Consider the following 19,130-nt stretch of genomic DNA (forward strand, 5'->3'; position numbering starts at 1 on the left):
TTTTAGATCTCTGAAAAAAGTTATTGGAAAATTAGCCAATGCCATGCATAGAAGTCATCCGCTACTATGCATTCATGAACAATATATGTATGGAAGCTGTGTAAACAGGTTCACTAACCAAATTAGTTTAACTAATAATTATTGTTCCTACATAAATTAACAAATACGTATATGATGACTATAGTCATAAATTAACAAATACTTGTATGTAGCTATAGATTAGAGATGATAGTCATAAATAACAAAACGATGTCTTAATTGTCATTTTCCCCTTAAATATAATGTACTGTTGTTAGTCAGTTCATTCACTAGCAACAGCTTCGTAGGCTTCCACCAGCATATTTCCACCTCATACTTCTCAAGTCATTAGTGTATAATATTAAACCAGTACTGTATGGTAGTTTAATCCTTTTTGTGTACGATCCCCGTAAATCTCCTAGCCGTCGAGGCCATCAGATTATTGTTTACGATCTACGTACCTTATATGGGAGGATCTGTTTGTATACAAGAAAAAAAAAATGTTATATTGTTAGTGTATTGTAGCCAAAAGTGGATTATATTGTTGTTATGGTCGTCTAAGAAAAATTGTTATATCGTTAGTTTTATCAGTCCCGTTTCGATTTGTAGTCGTCTAGAATCATTTTTATATGAAAACACAAGCGTTCCTATCAAATTATGGGGAACCGGAACTGAGAAAATTAGACATGTATCTTGTCTTGGAACCCATGGTGTTACTTGATCCTGAATTGAGAAATATTTTGTTTGAGAAAATTAGACATTTATCTTTGTCTTGGAACCCATGGTGTTACTTGATCCTGAACTGAGAAATATTTTGTTTGTTTGTGTCGGATGCTTCTTTTCGTTCACTTGTGCTTGTGTTTATAGTATAACTAATTAGAAAGTTGCCTACGCGATGCATGAGTTATATATAAAATATGAAAATTACATTAAGTTGTGTATAATTTATAAGCAATTGTTAATATTAAACATATATTTTTGTATATTGTAAACAATAAAAGTAAATAAAAATATATTTGAAAAATATGTTCCGTACTTAACTATTGGAAGTTTTGGGAACACGTATGCGTATAGCAGAACACATAGAAACTCTATGAATGTGGAGATAGCTAGAAAGATCACTGCATAAATAAATAAAAAGTATAGCAAAACATGAAGTTTTCAACACTTGTAAGTTTAAGCTATCAAATTTGGGAGTTGAGGTCTTTAGAAACATTTAAACTCACTTGCTCCTTTCCGTAGACCGTCATGTGATTTCTCGAAGGCTGCTTTAGTTATTAGCCTAAATGCTGATGTTAGAGCACCAGCCACACCCAAACCGGCTACGAATGACTACAAAGAAAAAGAAAAAGATTGAAGATATACTAGAAAGCATGTTGATCTTAACCAAGTTCTTGAATTTTGTAAACTTTTACAAACCTGGATGAGTTCAGGGCACATCAACTATAAGTCTCCAAGCGTTCCTCCTCGCATGGAAGTATCTGAGAATCCAAATGAAGCAACGATTGCGCATAAAACAATATATGGTCCAATCCCACAATGTCCTTTTGTTGCCAAATCCAACTGTTTTTGAGATTTTACAATCAGAATCCGGTTTCTTAAAGGAAAATATTTATATGGTACTAGACTTGAACTTACAATAATGAGCAAGAATGTGGATATTTTGAATAGAACGGTTCTTGTATTGATTTTCGATTCGTAGTATGCAAAGATCATGATTGTTCCAATCATATGAAAGACATAAGTTTTCAACTTTAATTTCTATGTAACCAAAACCATAGATTTCAAGAAACCAAATTCTAATCTGAGAATTGTGTAAACCAAACCGGGAAAACTTGGTAGTAGTAATCTCCGACACTTAGCAAACTGTTCCAAGAAACAAGAGTTCCAATTCCAAGAATACAACAAACCACCATCGCTTGATACTTCCCCTGTTTTTTTCTAGTATCAATTATAAATAAACAAGAACTTGATTCTGATATGAGATTTGGGTTTTGTGTGGATTGGATTACTTACCTGAACATTTTCAGTAGCTTCATTCTCACAACTCTCCACCATATTGTTACCTTATCAGATAGTTACAGAGAACTCATAATAACATTTCCATTTTTCAAGATTTGAGAACTGAGTCAACTGACCAATAAAACACAGTATTATGTTTTATACTTGGGAATTTAGCATATGATCTTGAAGAGTCAAGGTGATGGTTGACTTCTTGATTCTAGTGCAAATTAAGCTTCAAAGGTTTGACGTACTAGAATGTTATATTAAGACTCAATCGTGTTAAATACTAAAATGTTTAAATAAGACTCACAAAGTCACAAGTGTTTATAAAGTCATAATTAAAACTGAAAACTGTTAGAATGACGTATTGATATGATTTTGGTTAATAAACAATGCATTCTACCATACATGAACACTGATGACACAACCACAAAACTAATACAAATTACAAACAGCTTGCCTTGGATACATATTTTGTTCTATTAACACCCTTAACGTAAATGGTTTCTAACATTTAATATCAAAGACATAAACCATTACATTAAAATAATTTAAAGAAAAAATAATCATAGTCTCCAATTACATGAATGCTCATAATGTAGTTTTTTTTTTTTTTTTGTGGTGAATAATTTAGTTGATAACTCAAAAGACATTATTCTTACCAATAAGCCATAACCAATCCAAGGCAACTCCTGCAAATACTCCTCCTAATAGAAACATTACCAGTAAATTCCCTAACGCATTCTGCTCCGGACCCTTTACAAAAAACAAAACCACGAGTTGTTAAATTATGTCAAAGTTTGTTAGTTTGTATATTTATATTCAGGTAAAGGTTCAAATATATTTACCTTGTAGCCTTTAGGAGCTGTGGTGAGAATGCAAACAGTGAGGTGTCCATTTGTCAATCCCAAAATAGAAATGAGCATAATCATCCATCCTTGATCACCATATTTCGCGGTGAAGTAGAACGCCGGAATGAGGAGAAAACGCGACAATACCGCAATTGTGAGTCCTTTTATGTTCTCAATCTTGAGCCATTTCACCAGCGGTGTGTACCTTCCAACCAAATCCCAAAAATTGTACATCGCTACTAGGACAAGCGCGTACCATGTGCCTAGTCCGTATTCTCCTGTGTTCTCATATAAAACCCCTGGGACAATGGATAATGTCAAAGCGTAGAGGAGGAATAGATTCACTGCATAGTCAATGTTTTGAAGCATAGCCTTTGATTCTTGAAATCATCATCAGTCTGCATAGAAGAATCAAGAAATGAGTAATCTTAACGTAAACAGAAATCAAGATAGAAACATATATTATTCTTGAATATTACCTTGTGAGGAATTTTGAGCTTCAACTTATAAAGGTTCAAATCCTTTATATAATAGTGTTAAACCATGTCAGTGTGAGATTCTATTAGATGCCCACATAAGTTGATTGGTTTTTTGGTCCATTATCTTGGGCCAAATACTAATTTTTTGGTTACATTTATATTCATTTGAGTTTAGTAGGCTCTGTTAGGATAAATTTCTAACTCAAAATCAATCGTTAGTGAGTGGAAACACTCATACTCTTTATTAGTGTTGAACCATCTCCAAATTCGATATGGGATATTTATAAAGTTACCGATTCTGATTGGTTATGATATATAGAAGCAATAAGATATGTATAAGATATGTATAAGCCGGTTTATCCAAACCGGCCATTAATGACTATATAGAAGCAATAAGATATGTATAAGCCGGTTTATCCAAACCGGAGAAAGTAAACCGAGATCTCTAGCTAATCTATAAAAAGGTACTAAACCTGGATGAGTTCAGGGGACATGAATGATAAGTCTCCAATCATTCCTCCTCGTACAGTAGCATCAGCTAGTCCAAACAAAGCAACGATTGCGCATAAACCAATGTAAGGCAAAATCCCGCCGTGTCCTTTTGTTACCAAATCCAACTGTTTCAAGCTTTTAGAATAAAAAATCCGGTTTCTATAGGTTTTATGTAAAGATAAGACTTGAGAACTTACAGCGATGAGCAAGAATGTGGATATTGTGGATAGCATGTAACCGATCATGTTACGCTTTCGGGTATTGATTTTGGATTCGTGGTATGCGAAAATCATGATTGTTCCAAGTGCCAAAACATAGAAAAATCAACTTTAGTTTAATATAACCAAAACATCAAATTTCTAATACCAAATGTTGAATATGAAATCAACCAAAATGAAACCGATCGAACCGGGAAAACACGGTAGTAATAATCTTCAATTGTGAGGATACTATTCCAAGAAATGACAGTTCCAACTCCAAGAATACAGCAAACAACCATTGCTTGATACTCCTGTTTAAAAAAAAAAACAAATTGAGACATAAACAAGAATATGAGGTAATAAATTGAAAGAGTTGAGATCTGAGTTCTGGTTTTGTAGAAACTAACCTGAAGCTTATCAGGAGCTCGATTCTCACAGCTATCCACCATTGTTACTACTTACTCTTCTCAAATAGTTATAGAGAATCCATAAATAACGTTACATATTAGTGAACTATGGTTATATAGAACACACAATACGACGTTTCAAGATTATATGTAGGAACCTACTACGTCTTACTCGAAACTTTACTTTGAGTTCTTTCATTTGTGCCCGAAGCTTTGAGTTTGGCAAAAACTTCACAAGGTTAGAATAAGACGACTAAGAAATGTTAGAATGTTATATAATAAGACTAGCTCAGAAATAGTAAGAATCAGAAGTGTTAGAATGTCTCGTCGTTAATAAAGAAAGAAAAGAACGAAATCTTGTAAGTTTCCATTTTTTGGTCGTTTAGATTGAAAGACAAATGTAATAAGGGATGTGAGAAAGTATAAAAACGCAAGTAACACACCAAATGATGTTGTTCACTAACTAGTTAAGTGTTTCTTACGTCTAAGCGTTACATAAGACGTTTCAAAAAAAAAAAAAAGCGTTACATAAGACATAATTATAAATGAAGACAAAGTGTTAAATGTTAATAATACAATTTGGCAAAGTAGGTAACTTTTAAATCCAATCCTAAAGGCTAAACCTATTTAAAATAGCGGCCATAAAATAAAAAAATTACCCAATACCGTAAATGGAAAATAAATCCCCAAAAAAAAATCTCATTTATTTATTTTTGAGAAGTTTAAAATCCGAAAAAAAAACAAAATCAAAGAATAATACGCATACAGATAAAACAGCATAATCTAATACTTACAAAAATAAAACAATTTTATAAGTGGAAAAATGTGCTCTTCTCAAATTTTCAAAAAAAACAAAAAAAACGAAATTTATCTTTTTAACAGCTTATTATATAAGATTACTCCGTATGGTTAGGTCCTCTAACTCTATGCATTTTTTTTTTTTGGAGAAAAAGACTAAGAATAAAATTAATTTTTTTGCTTATGTGTATCATAGATTCATAGTACAAGATCAATTAGATTTACATTTAAAAGAAAAAAGATAATATAATAAATTGTGATATATTTTATTGTCATATCAAAATAAACAAAACCTTACTAACTGCAACACCATGGAAATTATCCTGTTTCTAGGTCAATTTCTTCTTTTTGTTATTATATTAGTCGAACTAAAACGTCATCCAAATATAAATTGCAATTAATGAAACAAACAAAGACATTATTTGTGTTTAACAATAAAACCTATAGATAGGGACTTCAAATGAATTTTAATGGAAATAATGATTAGTACTAATCAAAATGAAAAATATGATCGCCTGTCGTAATTGCCAACTCAGCTCAATGTCATATGCTTAAGAACTCCTAATTCTATATACTTTTTTCCTTTGGTCGCTTAAGAGTAATTTAATAGAATAAAAGTCAAGAGTTTTGTTTTCATTCTTTTTTTTTTTGTTCGTACCGACGTCAGGAACCTTGTTGGATATTAAAAATATATATTACGAACAAATTTTTAAGTATATGTTAATAATTTAAATCACAATATATTATAGAATTTATATTGTGTGAATAATTAGGAGCATCAAAACTACTGGCGGATAGCTATTTGACGGCTACGATGCGTCTGTCATATTATATTGCAAATCAATTTCTCATGAACTACTATTATTTTAGCTTTTAAAAAAAAAATAATAGTTATGTTGGACACAAAAATTCTGATAAGTAGTTTTTATGCAACTAAGATGGAAAAAGAAAGAAAGAGAATGAATAGTATTTTTTTATCAAACTAGATAAAATGTAAAATATAATAATAATAAATTGTTCATCATAATTACATATGCCATAAGTAGTTGAATCTTAAATAAAATATCTTAAATAAATAATGATGTAACTTATGATTAAAAAAAAACTACTACTAGACTAGAATCAGCATTAAGTAATTAATCCCTTTAAAAAAAAAAGTTAAAACGACATAAACCAAATACAACCCACATAAGATATTTACTTACTTACCTACCCTAATTTTTGGCTTTGAAATCCAACAGTTCCACTACAATATCAATAGATTAATTTTTAAGTTGTAATTTTTGCTTAATTATTATACTTTTGATTATACCATTAATTGATTATACAAATCTTTACATTATACTCGATCCATTTAGTTTGACATTTTTGTTGCCTAAATGAGATTATAGAATCATATTAGTGTAAGGGGGTGTTATTGGTTTGTGAGTTATATGGAATTTTATGGACTTTAGATGTTAGGTAGAATCTGTTGTTATTCAATCAAGATTTTACAAAACTCTTTTAAAGTTTGGTGTTATTAGTTATTGATTTGTAAAGAGTCATTCAAAATCTTCATAAAAATGGGGTTATTGGATACAGAGTTTTACAAAGTCATTAAAAGTTCTGTGTTATTCAATTAAAACAAAAGAATCTGTGATTGTTAATAAATTAAAATTTTATGTTATTGGTTTATGATTTTAAACACTCTTCTTTACAAAATAAAGTCATGAAAAATATCTTAGAAATACAAAGATTGTTTGAGAGATTTTACAAGACTTTAAAAAAACTAATCAACAAGATTATATAAAACTCTCAACCAATCCTTTAAAATCATGTAATCTATAATTTTAGTAGAGTCATCTAAATTCTTTATAAGTTAGAATCCAATAACACCCCCAAGATTATCTCAGTATCTGAATCTGATTTGGTTAATGATTGTCACACTAATGACTAATGAGTGGTGATCATATGAAAATATATTTAACCCGGTTAAGAACCCGGTTAAGTAGCCTACCTGAGAAAAATAAATAAATAATAATAATAATACATGATGGTGCATGACAGTCCCGTGTCTCTAACATATACTCTTCCGGAACATTCACCTTTAATAATTATATGGTCGTTCGTTGTTAAATCGAATCAAAAACATATATCCCTAAATTACCAAAATCCTCGGCGACAAAGAGAGAGAGAGAGAGAGAGAGAAAACAATGGCTTCGATCCTTCCGCCGGAGCTGGACAACGACTCACTGGCATCATCGCCGAGATCGGAGTACGATAATCAGCCACGTGTACGGTTCATGTGCACTTTCGGAGGAAGGATCTTGCCTCGTCCCCCTGATAACCAGCTCTGTTACGTCGGCGGTGATAATCGCATGGTCGCCGTTCATCGTCACACTACTTTCTCCTCTCTCCTCGCTAAACTCGCTAAACTCTCCGGTAAGCTTTTTTTAATCTCATCTCATTCTCGTCGAGTTCAGTTTCATCACGTCATGATCCTGAATCAATGATTTAGTAGTAGTAACGTTTTATTCTTTTTGCATATAATTAGATCACAAGGCCAAATATGATAAGTTTTGATATGATGATTGAATTATTTGGTTTATTTAAAAAAATAATATTTGAAACTTTTTTGAAAATATTTAAGAAATTTGGCAGATGGTTTATTGGCCACAAAAGTCTGGCATATTGCTGGAAAGTATTAAATTTATAGAAATTTATTGAATTAAATTTGATTTTGGTGTTATTTTTTTTCCTCTATCATATCATTTTGCACGATCCTAAAGATTTATCTTCGATTCGGTATATATGATCCAATAATTAGGTTTGTAGAAGAAGTTGTGCCGATCACTATCATTTGCAAAATTTGATAAATTAAAAAATTTGTCAACTATGAAAATTAATGAATTATTGGAAACAATTTTATTGCAGCTTTGAAAAAAATAGTAAATCTTATTTTTAATCGTTGGAAATTGGGCAGATATTTTATTGGGCGTTACATTTTGGAACTTTGCGGGAAAGTAATTGAATTTATATTATAGTGAAAAGAAAAAAAATAATTGATTTTGGGGAATAATAATAATAATAATGTTGGATTGTGGCGTTATGGGAATATATTGGATAAGGTAAAAGCAACATAAGCGTGAAGTACCAGCTACCAAACGAAGATCTTGACGCGTTGATCTCCGTATCTACGGACGAAGATGTAGAGAACATGATGGACGAATACGACCGCGTCGCACAGAATCAAAACCCACGCGCCTCTCGTCTTCGTCTCTTCCTCTTCACCAAATCCGTAGCCGGTGAAGAAGATAACGATAGTCGAGCTAGCAGTATCAGCTCACTCCTCGATAGCTCTGTTAATCGAGAGCAATGGTTTCTCGACGCTCTTAATCTCGGCTCTTCCGCCGCCGCTACTGCCGCATCTAACGGTGGTTCCGGTAGAGTGTTCGAGCGTGTTCGATCTGAAGTCTCGTCGATTGTTTCGGAAGTTCCTGATTACTTATTCGGATTGGATAACTTCGATGAAACTGCTCCACCGCATGAGCTCCGTGATCGTGATCCCAGAGCTAAGATCAGAAGAGAGGTTTCGACGCTTTCGGATCCTGGTTCTCCTCGTCGTGATATTCCTTCGCCGTATGGTTCTACGTCTTCGGCTCCTGTGATGCGATCATCTACGCCGGAACTTCAACCACCGGTTTTAACTAAACCGGAAAGTCCTGAACTGGTTTCGACTCCGAAATCTGATTCTCAACCGGAGCAAGTAATTCAACAGGGTAATCTCCCGGGTAACTCCCAATGGCAATACGCCCCTGGTCCACAGGTTCATTACCAGGGTCATGCCGTTCACCAGACACCGGTTTATTACGTTCCTGGTTCGGTTCCGGGTACTCACATGGTTCAGCAGGGTAATCATATGGTTCAACAGGGTAATCATATGGTACAACCGGTTCAAATGCCGGGTCAGTATCTTCAACAATACCATCATGTACCAATGGGATACCACCAGCCTCAGCCTCATCAGATGACTGGTCCGGGTCAAGTGTATGGTGGAACGGTTAGGCCGGTTATGATAGCAGTGGATGGAGTTAACCGAAACGGATATTATGGAATGAAACAACCCGGTCCGGTTCAAATGTATCAGCATCACCCTGGTATGGTTGTTCCTGGCGTAGAAGAACAACAACAATACAGAAACGAAACGGATTCGGATCCGGGTCGGGCTTCTTAGCTGGCTCAAGAAGAGAAATATGAGAATGATAAAAAAATTCGGGTTTTTGTCACTTCGATACTCTGTGTGAACTGTGTAATAATTTTTGTTGTTTTCCAACTATTTTAAAGTTAATTTTTTATTTTGTGTGTAATACAAACTATAATGAACAGTAAAACCCAATAATAACATTATCCAATTTTATATTATGTTTAAACCTTCACATATTTTATTTAGTCAACCAAAAATGTGTGAACACATATTCATACAAAAATGTGTATCTTTCCATAATTGGTATTAGCTAAGAAAGAGTACTACAAGCTAACCAAAAAAAAAGATCTAGTAGATGAAAATATGAAAGAAAGAAGAAAACAAACACTAGTTTTGGGCTAAGAATCTAGGTGCACATGTTATATCTGTTTGATAACACTGAAACCTAAAAGTTAGTCTCAGAAGAAACCATATTCATCCTTCTGGTGTTAGTGTAGCATCCTTCTATGCTTAGAATGAGAAAGCCTAGAATCATTCTCAAAGGTTACTTCTTCCCACTCCACGATTGTGCAAGCAAAGACATCACCTTTTAGGAAACCAAAAAACAAATAGCATTTGCGTCGTGCTTGAAGCCTATCTGCCTATGGCTATGATAAACTTCGTACCATACCAGAATCCTAGTTTTTAACGATCTTTTGAGTATAATGCATAAATTGAAAATAATACTAAAGGAATAATTAAAATCCCTTATTTTACTATCAAAAATATATGATGGTTACGGACTTACGTCACAATGAATTATTTTTAGTTGACTTTTTCAATCAAATCAAAATCATAGAGTCCTTAAGTTTTGAAACTCATAATATGTGATTATATAATTTGATTAAGATATAATTAAAAATACAAATTGTAACGTTTACGTCGAATAAATCCAAAATTCCGAAATAGTGATCGTCTTCTTCTTTTCTTCATCACACACCACACAGTTCACACCTTATCCTCCGAGATCGGAAAATATGGAAAAGTCCGGCTATGGCAGAGACGGAATCTACAGATCACTTCGTCCAACGCTCGTTCTTCCCAAAGATCCAAACACATCGTTGGTCTCTTTCCTCTTCCGTAATTCATCATCTTACTCATCGAAGCTTGCTCTCGCCGATTCTGATTCCGGCGAATCCTTAACCTTCTCTCAGCTCAAATCCGCCGTCGCTAGACTAGCTCACGGGTTCCACCGTCTAGGTGTTCGTAAAAACGACGCCGTGTTGATCTTCGCTCCTAATTCTTACCAGTTCCCTCTCTGTTTCCTCGCCGTAACTGCCATCGGAGGCGTTTTCACCACCGCAAATCCTCTTTATACCGTTAATGAGGTTTCTAAACAGATCAAGGATTCGAATCCGAAGATTATTATCTCTGTTAATCAATTGTTCGATAGAATCAAGGGTTTTGATCTTCCCGTCGTGCTACTCGGATCTGGAGATTCAGTTCAGGTTCCTTCGGAATCGAATGCGAAGGTTCTCAGTTTCAATGACGTGATGGAACTCTCTGAGCCAATTTCTGAGTTCCCGTACGTTGAGGTTAAGCAATCAGATACAGCTGCATTGTTGTATTCGTCAGGAACTACAGGAACAAGCAAAGGTGTGGAGTTAACTCATGGGAATTTCATAGCTGCGTCTTTGATGGTGACCATGGATCAAGATCTCATGGGAGAGTATCACGGCGTGTTCTTGTGTTTTCTTCCCATGTTTCATGTGTTTGGGTTGACTGTGATTGTTTATTCTCAGCTTCAGAGAGGGAATGCTTTGGTTTCCATGGCCAAATTTGAGCTTGAGTTGGTTCTTAAGAACATTCAGAAGTATAGAGTTACTCATCTTTGGGTTGTTCCCCCTGTGTTCCTTGCTCTTTCCAAGCAAAGTATTGTGAAAAAGTATGATCTTTCTTCACTTAAATACATTGGGTCAGGAGCTGCTCCTCTTGGGAAAGATTTGATGGAGGAGTGTGGAAGAAACATCCCTAATGTTTTGCTTATGCAGGTAAATAAGACTTTGGTTTCAGATCCTGTTCTTGGTTTGTGACTTAGACATTAGCTAATTCATGGATGTTTGCTTGTAAAGAACCAGGCCAAAATGTATAAGATTTTTTGAATCCGTTGGTATGGATGATTGTTTGAATGATGCAAAAAGAGGTGTTTTATGATTTCTTCAGGGCTATGGAATGACTGAAACGTCTGGAATAGTCTCTGTCGAAGACCCGAGACTAGGGAAACGAAACTCTGGATCAGCGGGAATGCTTGCTCCAGGTGTTGAAGCTCAGATAGTGAGTGTAGAAACTGGGAAATCTCAGCCCCCTAATCAATTAGGCGAAATATGGGTTCGAGGACCTAACATGATGAAAGGTTTGAGAATTTTCATTCCTACATATATTTATAGCTTTTCATACATTCGAAAGTAATGTAAACCAATTCTCTTTCAGGGTATCTCAACAACCCTCAGGCTACTAAAGAAACAATAGATAAAAAAGGTTGGGTACATACAGGAGATCTTGGTTACTTCAACGAGGATGGTAACCTTTATGTTGTTGATCGAATCAAAGAACTAATCAAATACAAAGGCTTTCAGGTTTCACTGTCACTTCCTAATTTTCTCATTCTTCTTCTCACTTTCCAAACCTCGAAATTTTATATAAATGAAATCATAACAAATGGTTTGACATATCTAGGTTGCTCCAGCTGAACTAGAGGGTCTACTTGTATCCCATTCCGAAATACTAGATGCTGTTGTTATCCCGTGAGTCATATAATCTTAGTTCAATACATCAGAAAATATTGAGTTGATTCCTTTTCCCAAACACATTAACATGTGTATATGTTGCAGGTTCCCTGATGAAGAAGCAGGTGAAGTTCCAATTGCATTTGTTGTCCGCTCACCAAATAGTTCAATAACAGAGCAAGATATTCAAAAGTTCATAGCCAAACAGGTTAATAATCACTTATGACCCAAATCTTTCGAATCTATTGTATCGGTGTGTTTGTTTTCTTTCTTCTCTAAATATCAAAGTCAAAACCATTGTTTTGCTTTTACCAGGTCGCTCCTTACAAAAGGTTACGACGAGTGAGCTTCATTAAGAGTGTTCCAAAATCTGCTGCTGGTAAAATCTTGAGAAGAGAACTTGTTCAGCAAGTAAGATCCAAGATGTGAAGAATCTTTTTTACTACCGGATATAGAACATCAGAATCTCTGTTTTGTCTCGCCTGTTTCACCATATTTATGTACCATTTCAAATTAAACGGCTACACAAACCAAATAAGTGAATAAAATAATAAACAGTCCAATACCAAAAAGGTTACTACATTTTTTCTTTCGTTTGTTTAGGATATACAAACAGGCCATAATGGTTTTATAAATTGTTCAAATGTAGCAATAAACTCTGTTTCTTCAAGGGTTATTTTTCAATTTTTGAGCATGTGTGTGTGTATTTAAACACTTTGGAGAAACTAAAACAAGTACGTTAAGGTCGTAAGTTATGACTAAGGAGTTGTTGTAACAAGGGACACAAAGTAGCTATTTTGGTTTTTTAAGTGTTTCTTGTTAAACCACATCTTCTTTTGCAAACTCTCTTAATCTCTCTAATCAAACGCGTAAATTAGTAAAGTACACAAGCAGTTTGCTAAAGTATCTACCAACCGCAAAAGTCAATTGTTTGGGACTTTGAACTGTTTCGAACGTTATTATGCCTAAGATTCTGCATAGTTGGCTCTGAGTTCATGCTGGAAAAGTTGATCTTGAAGCTTCATATTCATGTATAATCATCTTTAACGGCTGCTAATTATTTATAAAAGTTATAGCTGAGTTGGTAAAGGGTTTTATAGGTGGAAAGTTTGATATAACCCTTATACAACCTTTTTCCCAAAATATACAGATAATCTATAATTAATGGTTTAAGTATATATATATCTCACATATGTAATTTGTATTTAGATGGGAAAATAGTTTCAAAAGGGGTCTAACCATTTTTCAGGTTTTTCTATTAAGCATTTTCTGCAAAGTCCAAACAAAATTGTTTTGTTTCAAAGACTTAAGCAAATTAAAAAAGTATGTTCATTTTAGAAGATTAAAAATGTACAAAGAAGAAAGTAAACGCAAACAAACAATATACTGTGTGCTTTGAATTAAGTATACAAGACATTTACATTTCTATATAATATAGACATCAAACTTTACAAGATCCTCTCTATGTGGAACTGTGGAAGAGATATAACTTTTTTTTGGTTATGTATTATCGATCTTGTCTAATTTATAAGTTTAAACAGAACGGAAGATTCCAAAAATCAGACGTGTTCATCTCTTCAGCGGAAGCCGCGGCTGCAGCCACCGGATATGAAGCTGAGATCGGCATCAGACAGAGCCCACGGCTAGCGAGATCTACATGTCTTCTTGAGCTACATTCTTCTTCTTCTTCTTGAGTACTACTGATAGGTTTCTTGTCTGAACACTATTATAATCATCAATATTCAAGAATCATTAATTGGTGATGATTAGTTTCTAAAAAAGATTCTTGATATCACAAGCAAAAGGACAAGCAAAAGAGTTGTTAAAACATATAACTAATTTTAAGTACCTGCTGTTGTTGAACAGATCCTATGGTGTTCTGCTCTGGATTACTCAATACCTATTTCTCAAATTTAAATAATCATACTAGATATTAATTAATTAGTTGATTTTGTTTTGACAGCAAATGAAATTAAAGAATTTGAACTTACAGTTACTTGTTCTTGAAGAAACTTGATGTACTCTACAGCTTCGTTGAGAACAGAAGCTGTATCTGTCTGTAAAGAGATTAAAAGATCAATCTCATGATGAGCTTAAATAAAAACTATGCAAATAAATAGAAGTCTTTTGATTTACCTTGCCAAATGGTGAAACAAGTTGCTGAAGCGCAGTGATTCGATCTCCGAGTTTTTCTTTACGAACTTTGAAGCTTGGCAATGGAGATAGAGTCTCAAGTCTTGGTCTTTTTAGTAGCCGCGGTGAGTATTCGTCGCTGTTCTCTTCCAGTTCTTCAGGCTTGTCACTTCTCTGAAAGATTCATCACATATATTGTAATGTTAATTTGAGAGTCTAACAATACTAGTCAAAATAAAAACTAATTAGGTTCGACTGTGTATTAGTAGTTACGTGCCTTTGAAGTAACAATCTTGCTGTCTTGTGTATTTTGCTCCTTATACTTATGGATTCTGATCTCATTATCCAAGAAAGATTCAGCTTCTGAATCGATCAAGAACATGTTATCAAAGAGCGGAAAGCTTTCGAGCAGCGCGGGTTTCGTGTTAGGAGTAGTAGTATTTGTCCAAGAATCTGATAGTACTTGCTCGTTTGGATCGAAAAATCCTTCGAAGAAACTATTATGCCTTCAAGAAATAGAAAAGAGATGATATTAGAAAGTCCAATCTTACTATGTAAATAATAAAATAAAATATCGCATGTGTGGGTGGATTTACATGTTCATGAAACCATCGTTATGATCGTTAATCTTGTTTTCGATGTTTTGCCATCCGAAATTTGTGGCATCAAGGCTAATCTCAGTGGAACGTGGCAGTGAGTAGCCGGAGAATACTGCGGCGGTGTTTGTTGGCGAACTCCACCAAGTTCCGGTGGAAATTCCGGCGATCTCAAACTCTTCCGTCATGTTATAGTTTTTGTTTGTGTATTTTGGAAATGTTTGGAGTTGCATGAGACATGTTGATTTACATATTGTATTTATATGTAGGCTTGATGCTTGAATCCATCAAAATTAATAGTTTAAACGGAATAATATAATTGTTAAACAACATTTTTATCTACCTAATTTAATAAATTTAATTATAAAAAGACATCTTTAGCTACCCTCTTAACCATATGTATCAACTATTGATTATCATGAAAACAACGTATCTTAATGGACGTATTCTTGTGTTCGTGTTTACGTTAAATTATATCATAAAATAATGTAATTTTTTAATATAAATCATTTGTAAGTTGTAACAAATTAAAGAACGTAGACTATATATATTAGAATTAACATTGTTATATGATCTAGTTTTTCAGTTTACGTTTTTTTCAAAATGTGTTTGACAGAAAAATGTATCTTTCGCAAAAAGAGAAAGAATATTAACTTCACAAGTAAACACAAATGCAAATATATATCTTTCGCAAAAAAAGATCAGAAGTATTATATATATTTGATAGACTAAACTAAAGTCCACGTTGAACAAGTTTTATTGTTTAATGAAAACACGAATAGCTACTCTTTTGGAATGACTTGAAAATATTGATATTTGAAGGGATTGGATAAAGCAAGAAATGAGTTTATATTTGGATTTTAGTAAAGAGCTGTGTTTTTTTTTTTCAAATTTGGTTAGGTAATCTCTATTTATATGGTTTTGTTCTCATTTTTGTACCTTTTAATGTGCATAATTTTGGCAAATGGACTAAAGACAATACCAATTTGATTTTGAATAAGAATATGTAGACTTGGATCGAACATTATTTGACAAAAACCGTTTTTCTGTGAATGAAACAAAAAAAAAAAAGGAATGCCGAAATTTAAAAATTGGCCAAGAACAGTTTGATTTCATCAAGGACCTCAAGGTGGGTTTGATAGATATTGTAGCAAAAATGATACTAAAGGTTTATTAAATAGGTTTATTAAATAATGAATAAATATCATATAAGTCAAAATGTTGACATACAAGTAAAATTAATTAATAGATAATACGTTTGTGTGGATTAAGTCATACCACCCAATCGAACTCTCTTGGGTTTTAGGGGTTGTCTTCATTTTTACTTTGGAAATGTTCCCAAATCTTCTTTCAATAATACTACTACGTACATATATGCTCATGTCATCTGATTTGACTCCTTAACCACACAACTCCACTATTAGTCGATTAGTTAACTGAATTATTTGGTTAACTTATCTAATCTTATACTATATTGTTACATGTATATAATATTAATGAATGTTGGTTAGTTATTTTCGTTTTAAAAATCAGATTTGCAGTCTTAGTCAATTTGGCTTCGAGGAACAAATATTCCCTGAACTAAACATGTCTAACTACTTACAATTATAAGTTTTTTTCTTGTTAAAGTAAAGACTTGATTATAACTTAATCACAATTTCTTTGACTTTGCTCGTTTAGCTTAACAGCCGTCATCATTGTTATGTTTTCCTTATCATATCGTCAAATTTGATATGTTAGTATATTATAAATCTAATGTATTTTTGGTGTGTTAAGACATCAGAGTAAATATGGATGTGACTTCGATCCTCTTGATTCCATAAGAAGTAAAAGTTCGGTCAACCTTATGACGTTTTAACCTTAAGCACATATTAAACTTGTTTATTTGGCTTTAAGGCATACCAATTACACGACCATATCCGGTCTAACCTCCTCTTGTCATATCTTAAATTTGTTATTGTCATTGTTTATGATTAAAATCTAAAGTTTAGTTTATCTCGTGGAGTGGGAAAAGTTTAGAAAATTAAAAGTGTAGATTAACAAGAAGAACAAAATAACTTAGATCAAAAAGTGTTTCCTCGGCCTTTGACCTAATCACACGTCTATCTAAGTTATATAAAAAACTTTATCTGTTCTCTTCAATCAAAGAATTGCAATTAATTCAGCTTTATTTTGAGACTAAAAACTTGAGAAATTGTTTTACTAATTTCCATTTTAATTTGAAGAGAAATATTCTAAAATGCTACTAAACTAAGTTTGTGCCTAAAGTATTATAAATACTTGAAACAGGTGATGCAACTAACGATGCATGTGGGAATGATCACCTAGCCTAGATAGCTAGAATTAGCTATCATCCGTAGTATAGTGTTCTGCTAAAGAGTCTTTAGCCAATATACGTACTGGTTAAATCTTGAAACTGAAATTAGAAATATACCGATTTGATTAGCCAAGAAGAGGAGGATAAGACATAGTATTACTTGGATTGTAATAATAATAACGAATCGACGTCATCCCATTACAAAGCCCATCTTTCTTCTATTAACCGAGCTTGGCAAGAACATTGTTCAAACTTGAGACGGTTTCTGAGTAATACTTCTCAGCATCTGGGCTGCTCTTTGACTTTGCCGCATGGTCCAACTTCCACATCAAGAATACAACAATCTCAGATCAATCCAAACACTCTAACTTGTTCACCAAGAAACCAGTTTCAAAAAAAGACCTAAAGCAAGAAAAGAAAGCTTACGTTGTCGATGGTTTGGAAGAGCTTGCCGGTAAGTTCCTTAAGGTTCTGTTTCTCTCCCTTAGGCTTAGCGGAGATAACAGTGTTGATATCGTAACGGAGGTACGATGCTCTTAAACGGAGATCGTTCTGAACGTAAGGCCAAGCTTTTTTGTCGATCAGTGACTTAACGTTAATGATCTCTTTAGCAGATTCTTTGGCTCTTGCTGCAGCTTCTGTTGGAGACAGTGGCTGTAAGTAAAATCTGTCTTTCAATGCCAATGAAAAGTCTCTTGCTTGGTCTGAGTTATCTGTTCCAGCTGCTCTCACACACACATCAAAGCCAAACAAATCAATCAAACGCAACAGAACCGATCGGTCTCTATAATCTATATAATTAAGACCGGTTTGTGACATGAACCGGATTTTCATTTGGTTTAAATGGATGAATCACTAAAACCTAATCCTAATTAAACCGAAACTTATATCTTTTTAAAATTAATAAACAGATCTATACACTTTTGTAATAAAACGGAAGAAACCAAATCGATTCAAACCAAACCGGAGATTAAACCGGACTAAATTAAGATTATTGTTAAGTAGTTTAGTACTTACGTAAGCCACCGGAAGGAAGTGGAGGACCACCAACTTTGATCGCAAGAGCTTCAGCGAATGCATTTTTAACAAACGAACCACCGGCTAAACCAGCAGCTACGAGCCCGATCACTGACCTGCGAGAACTACTTTCAGGAACCGACGACTCGTTCTGCTGAGCCCTGATCACAAGTCCGGTTCTCTGAGACCCAACCGTGACTCTTGAGATGTTCAGACGGTTTGAGCCGTTGATCTGGAGACTTCCTTCTAGGACAGCCTGAGATGCGCCACGTAAGCCAGCCATCGAAGTCACTGCTTGAGCCATTTCGTTTTGAGTCAGATATTTTCTTTTTTTTTTTTCTTTTGGGGTTCTGATTTGAATAATTTGATTAGAGAAGATTTGCGTTTGAGTTATAATTTTTGGTTTTGCATGTTTGGTTATGTGACAAAGAACACCTTATCTTATTCCCATTGTTTCTTTAGATTACTCGGATATGGTTTTAACCACTATTATGTCGACACGTGTTATCTTGATTCTCAATTTCGCCACGTAGGATTGAGATCGAGTGTTGCCCAGACTGCGATTGTCACGTGGCAGCATGATGTGGACCAATTCGGTTAAAGCTAAGCTAATTGGTGTTTTCGGATTTGTAGTTATTGGATACTGAAAATATCCAAACAAAATATTCAATTATTGGATTTTGTTTTTTTTTTCTTTTTTTTTTCGTTTTTCTGTTCAAATATATTCAAAAAAAAAAGGTTTGATTTAAACAAAAAGTTTGTTTAAATAAAACTAAAGTACCAAAACCAAACTAACTACAGAAACAAGAAATTAAAATCTTATAACTTTGCTTAAATTATCGATTCTAATCCCAAAAATTAAAACCTCCA

At 33.8% G+C, this 19,130-nt stretch overlaps 4 protein-coding genes and 1 pseudogene across 4 annotated transcripts; 2 read left to right on the forward strand and 3 right to left on the reverse strand.

Moving 5' to 3' along the window:
- Positions 1 to 2,664: 2,664 nt before the first annotated feature.
- LOC111830019 lies at positions 2,665 to 4,493 on the reverse strand (annotated as a pseudogene).
- Positions 4,494 to 7,374: 2,881 nt separating this feature from the next.
- On the forward strand, positions 7,375 to 9,658 carry LOC17881782. Its single transcript, XM_006287688.2, has 2 exons — positions 7,375 to 7,670; positions 8,357 to 9,658. The coding sequence occupies exons 1-2, from the start codon at positions 7,442 to 7,444 to the stop codon at positions 9,460 to 9,462; spliced, it is 1,335 nt and encodes a 444-aa protein (XP_006287750.1). The 5' UTR covers positions 7,375 to 7,441; the 3' UTR covers positions 9,463 to 9,658.
- A 726-nt stretch (positions 9,659 to 10,384) lies between these two features.
- LOC17884387 (4-coumarate--CoA ligase-like 7) lies at positions 10,385 to 12,867 on the forward strand. Its single transcript, XM_006287378.2, has 6 exons — positions 10,385 to 11,462; positions 11,635 to 11,824; positions 11,902 to 12,047; positions 12,148 to 12,215; positions 12,303 to 12,405; positions 12,513 to 12,867. Exons 1-6 carry the CDS (start codon positions 10,449 to 10,451, stop codon positions 12,624 to 12,626), a joined length of 1,635 nt encoding a protein of 544 aa, XP_006287440.1. The 5' UTR covers positions 10,385 to 10,448; the 3' UTR covers positions 12,627 to 12,867.
- A 695-nt stretch (positions 12,868 to 13,562) lies between these two features.
- On the reverse strand, positions 13,563 to 17,211 carry LOC17881519 (transcription factor bHLH114). The gene is made up of 6 exons (XM_023780676.1): positions 14,927 to 17,211; positions 14,608 to 14,836; positions 14,334 to 14,504; positions 14,189 to 14,254; positions 14,047 to 14,097; positions 13,563 to 13,920 (listed from the first exon to the last, which is right to left on the reverse strand). Exons 1-6 carry the CDS (start codon positions 15,157 to 15,159, stop codon positions 13,723 to 13,725), a joined length of 948 nt encoding a protein of 315 aa, XP_023636444.1. The 5' UTR covers positions 15,160 to 17,211; the 3' UTR covers positions 13,563 to 13,722.
- Positions 17,212 to 17,348: 137 nt separating this feature from the next.
- Positions 17,349 to 18,661, reverse strand: LOC17881371 (oxygen-evolving enhancer protein 3-2, chloroplastic). The gene is made up of 3 exons (XM_006288358.2): positions 18,261 to 18,661; positions 17,670 to 17,965; positions 17,349 to 17,563 (listed from the first exon to the last, which is right to left on the reverse strand). The coding sequence occupies exons 1-3, from the start codon at positions 18,562 to 18,564 to the stop codon at positions 17,465 to 17,467; spliced, it is 699 nt and encodes a 232-aa protein (XP_006288420.2). The 5' UTR covers positions 18,565 to 18,661; the 3' UTR covers positions 17,349 to 17,464.
- Positions 18,662 to 19,130: the final 469 nt, after the last annotated feature.

Source organism: Capsella rubella, unplaced genomic scaffold (genome assembly GCF_000375325.1).
Source record: "Capsella rubella cultivar Monte Gargano unplaced genomic scaffold, Caprub1_0 scaffold_6, whole genome shotgun sequence".
Lineage (NCBI taxonomy): Eukaryota > Viridiplantae > Streptophyta > Magnoliopsida > Brassicales > Brassicaceae > Capsella > Capsella rubella.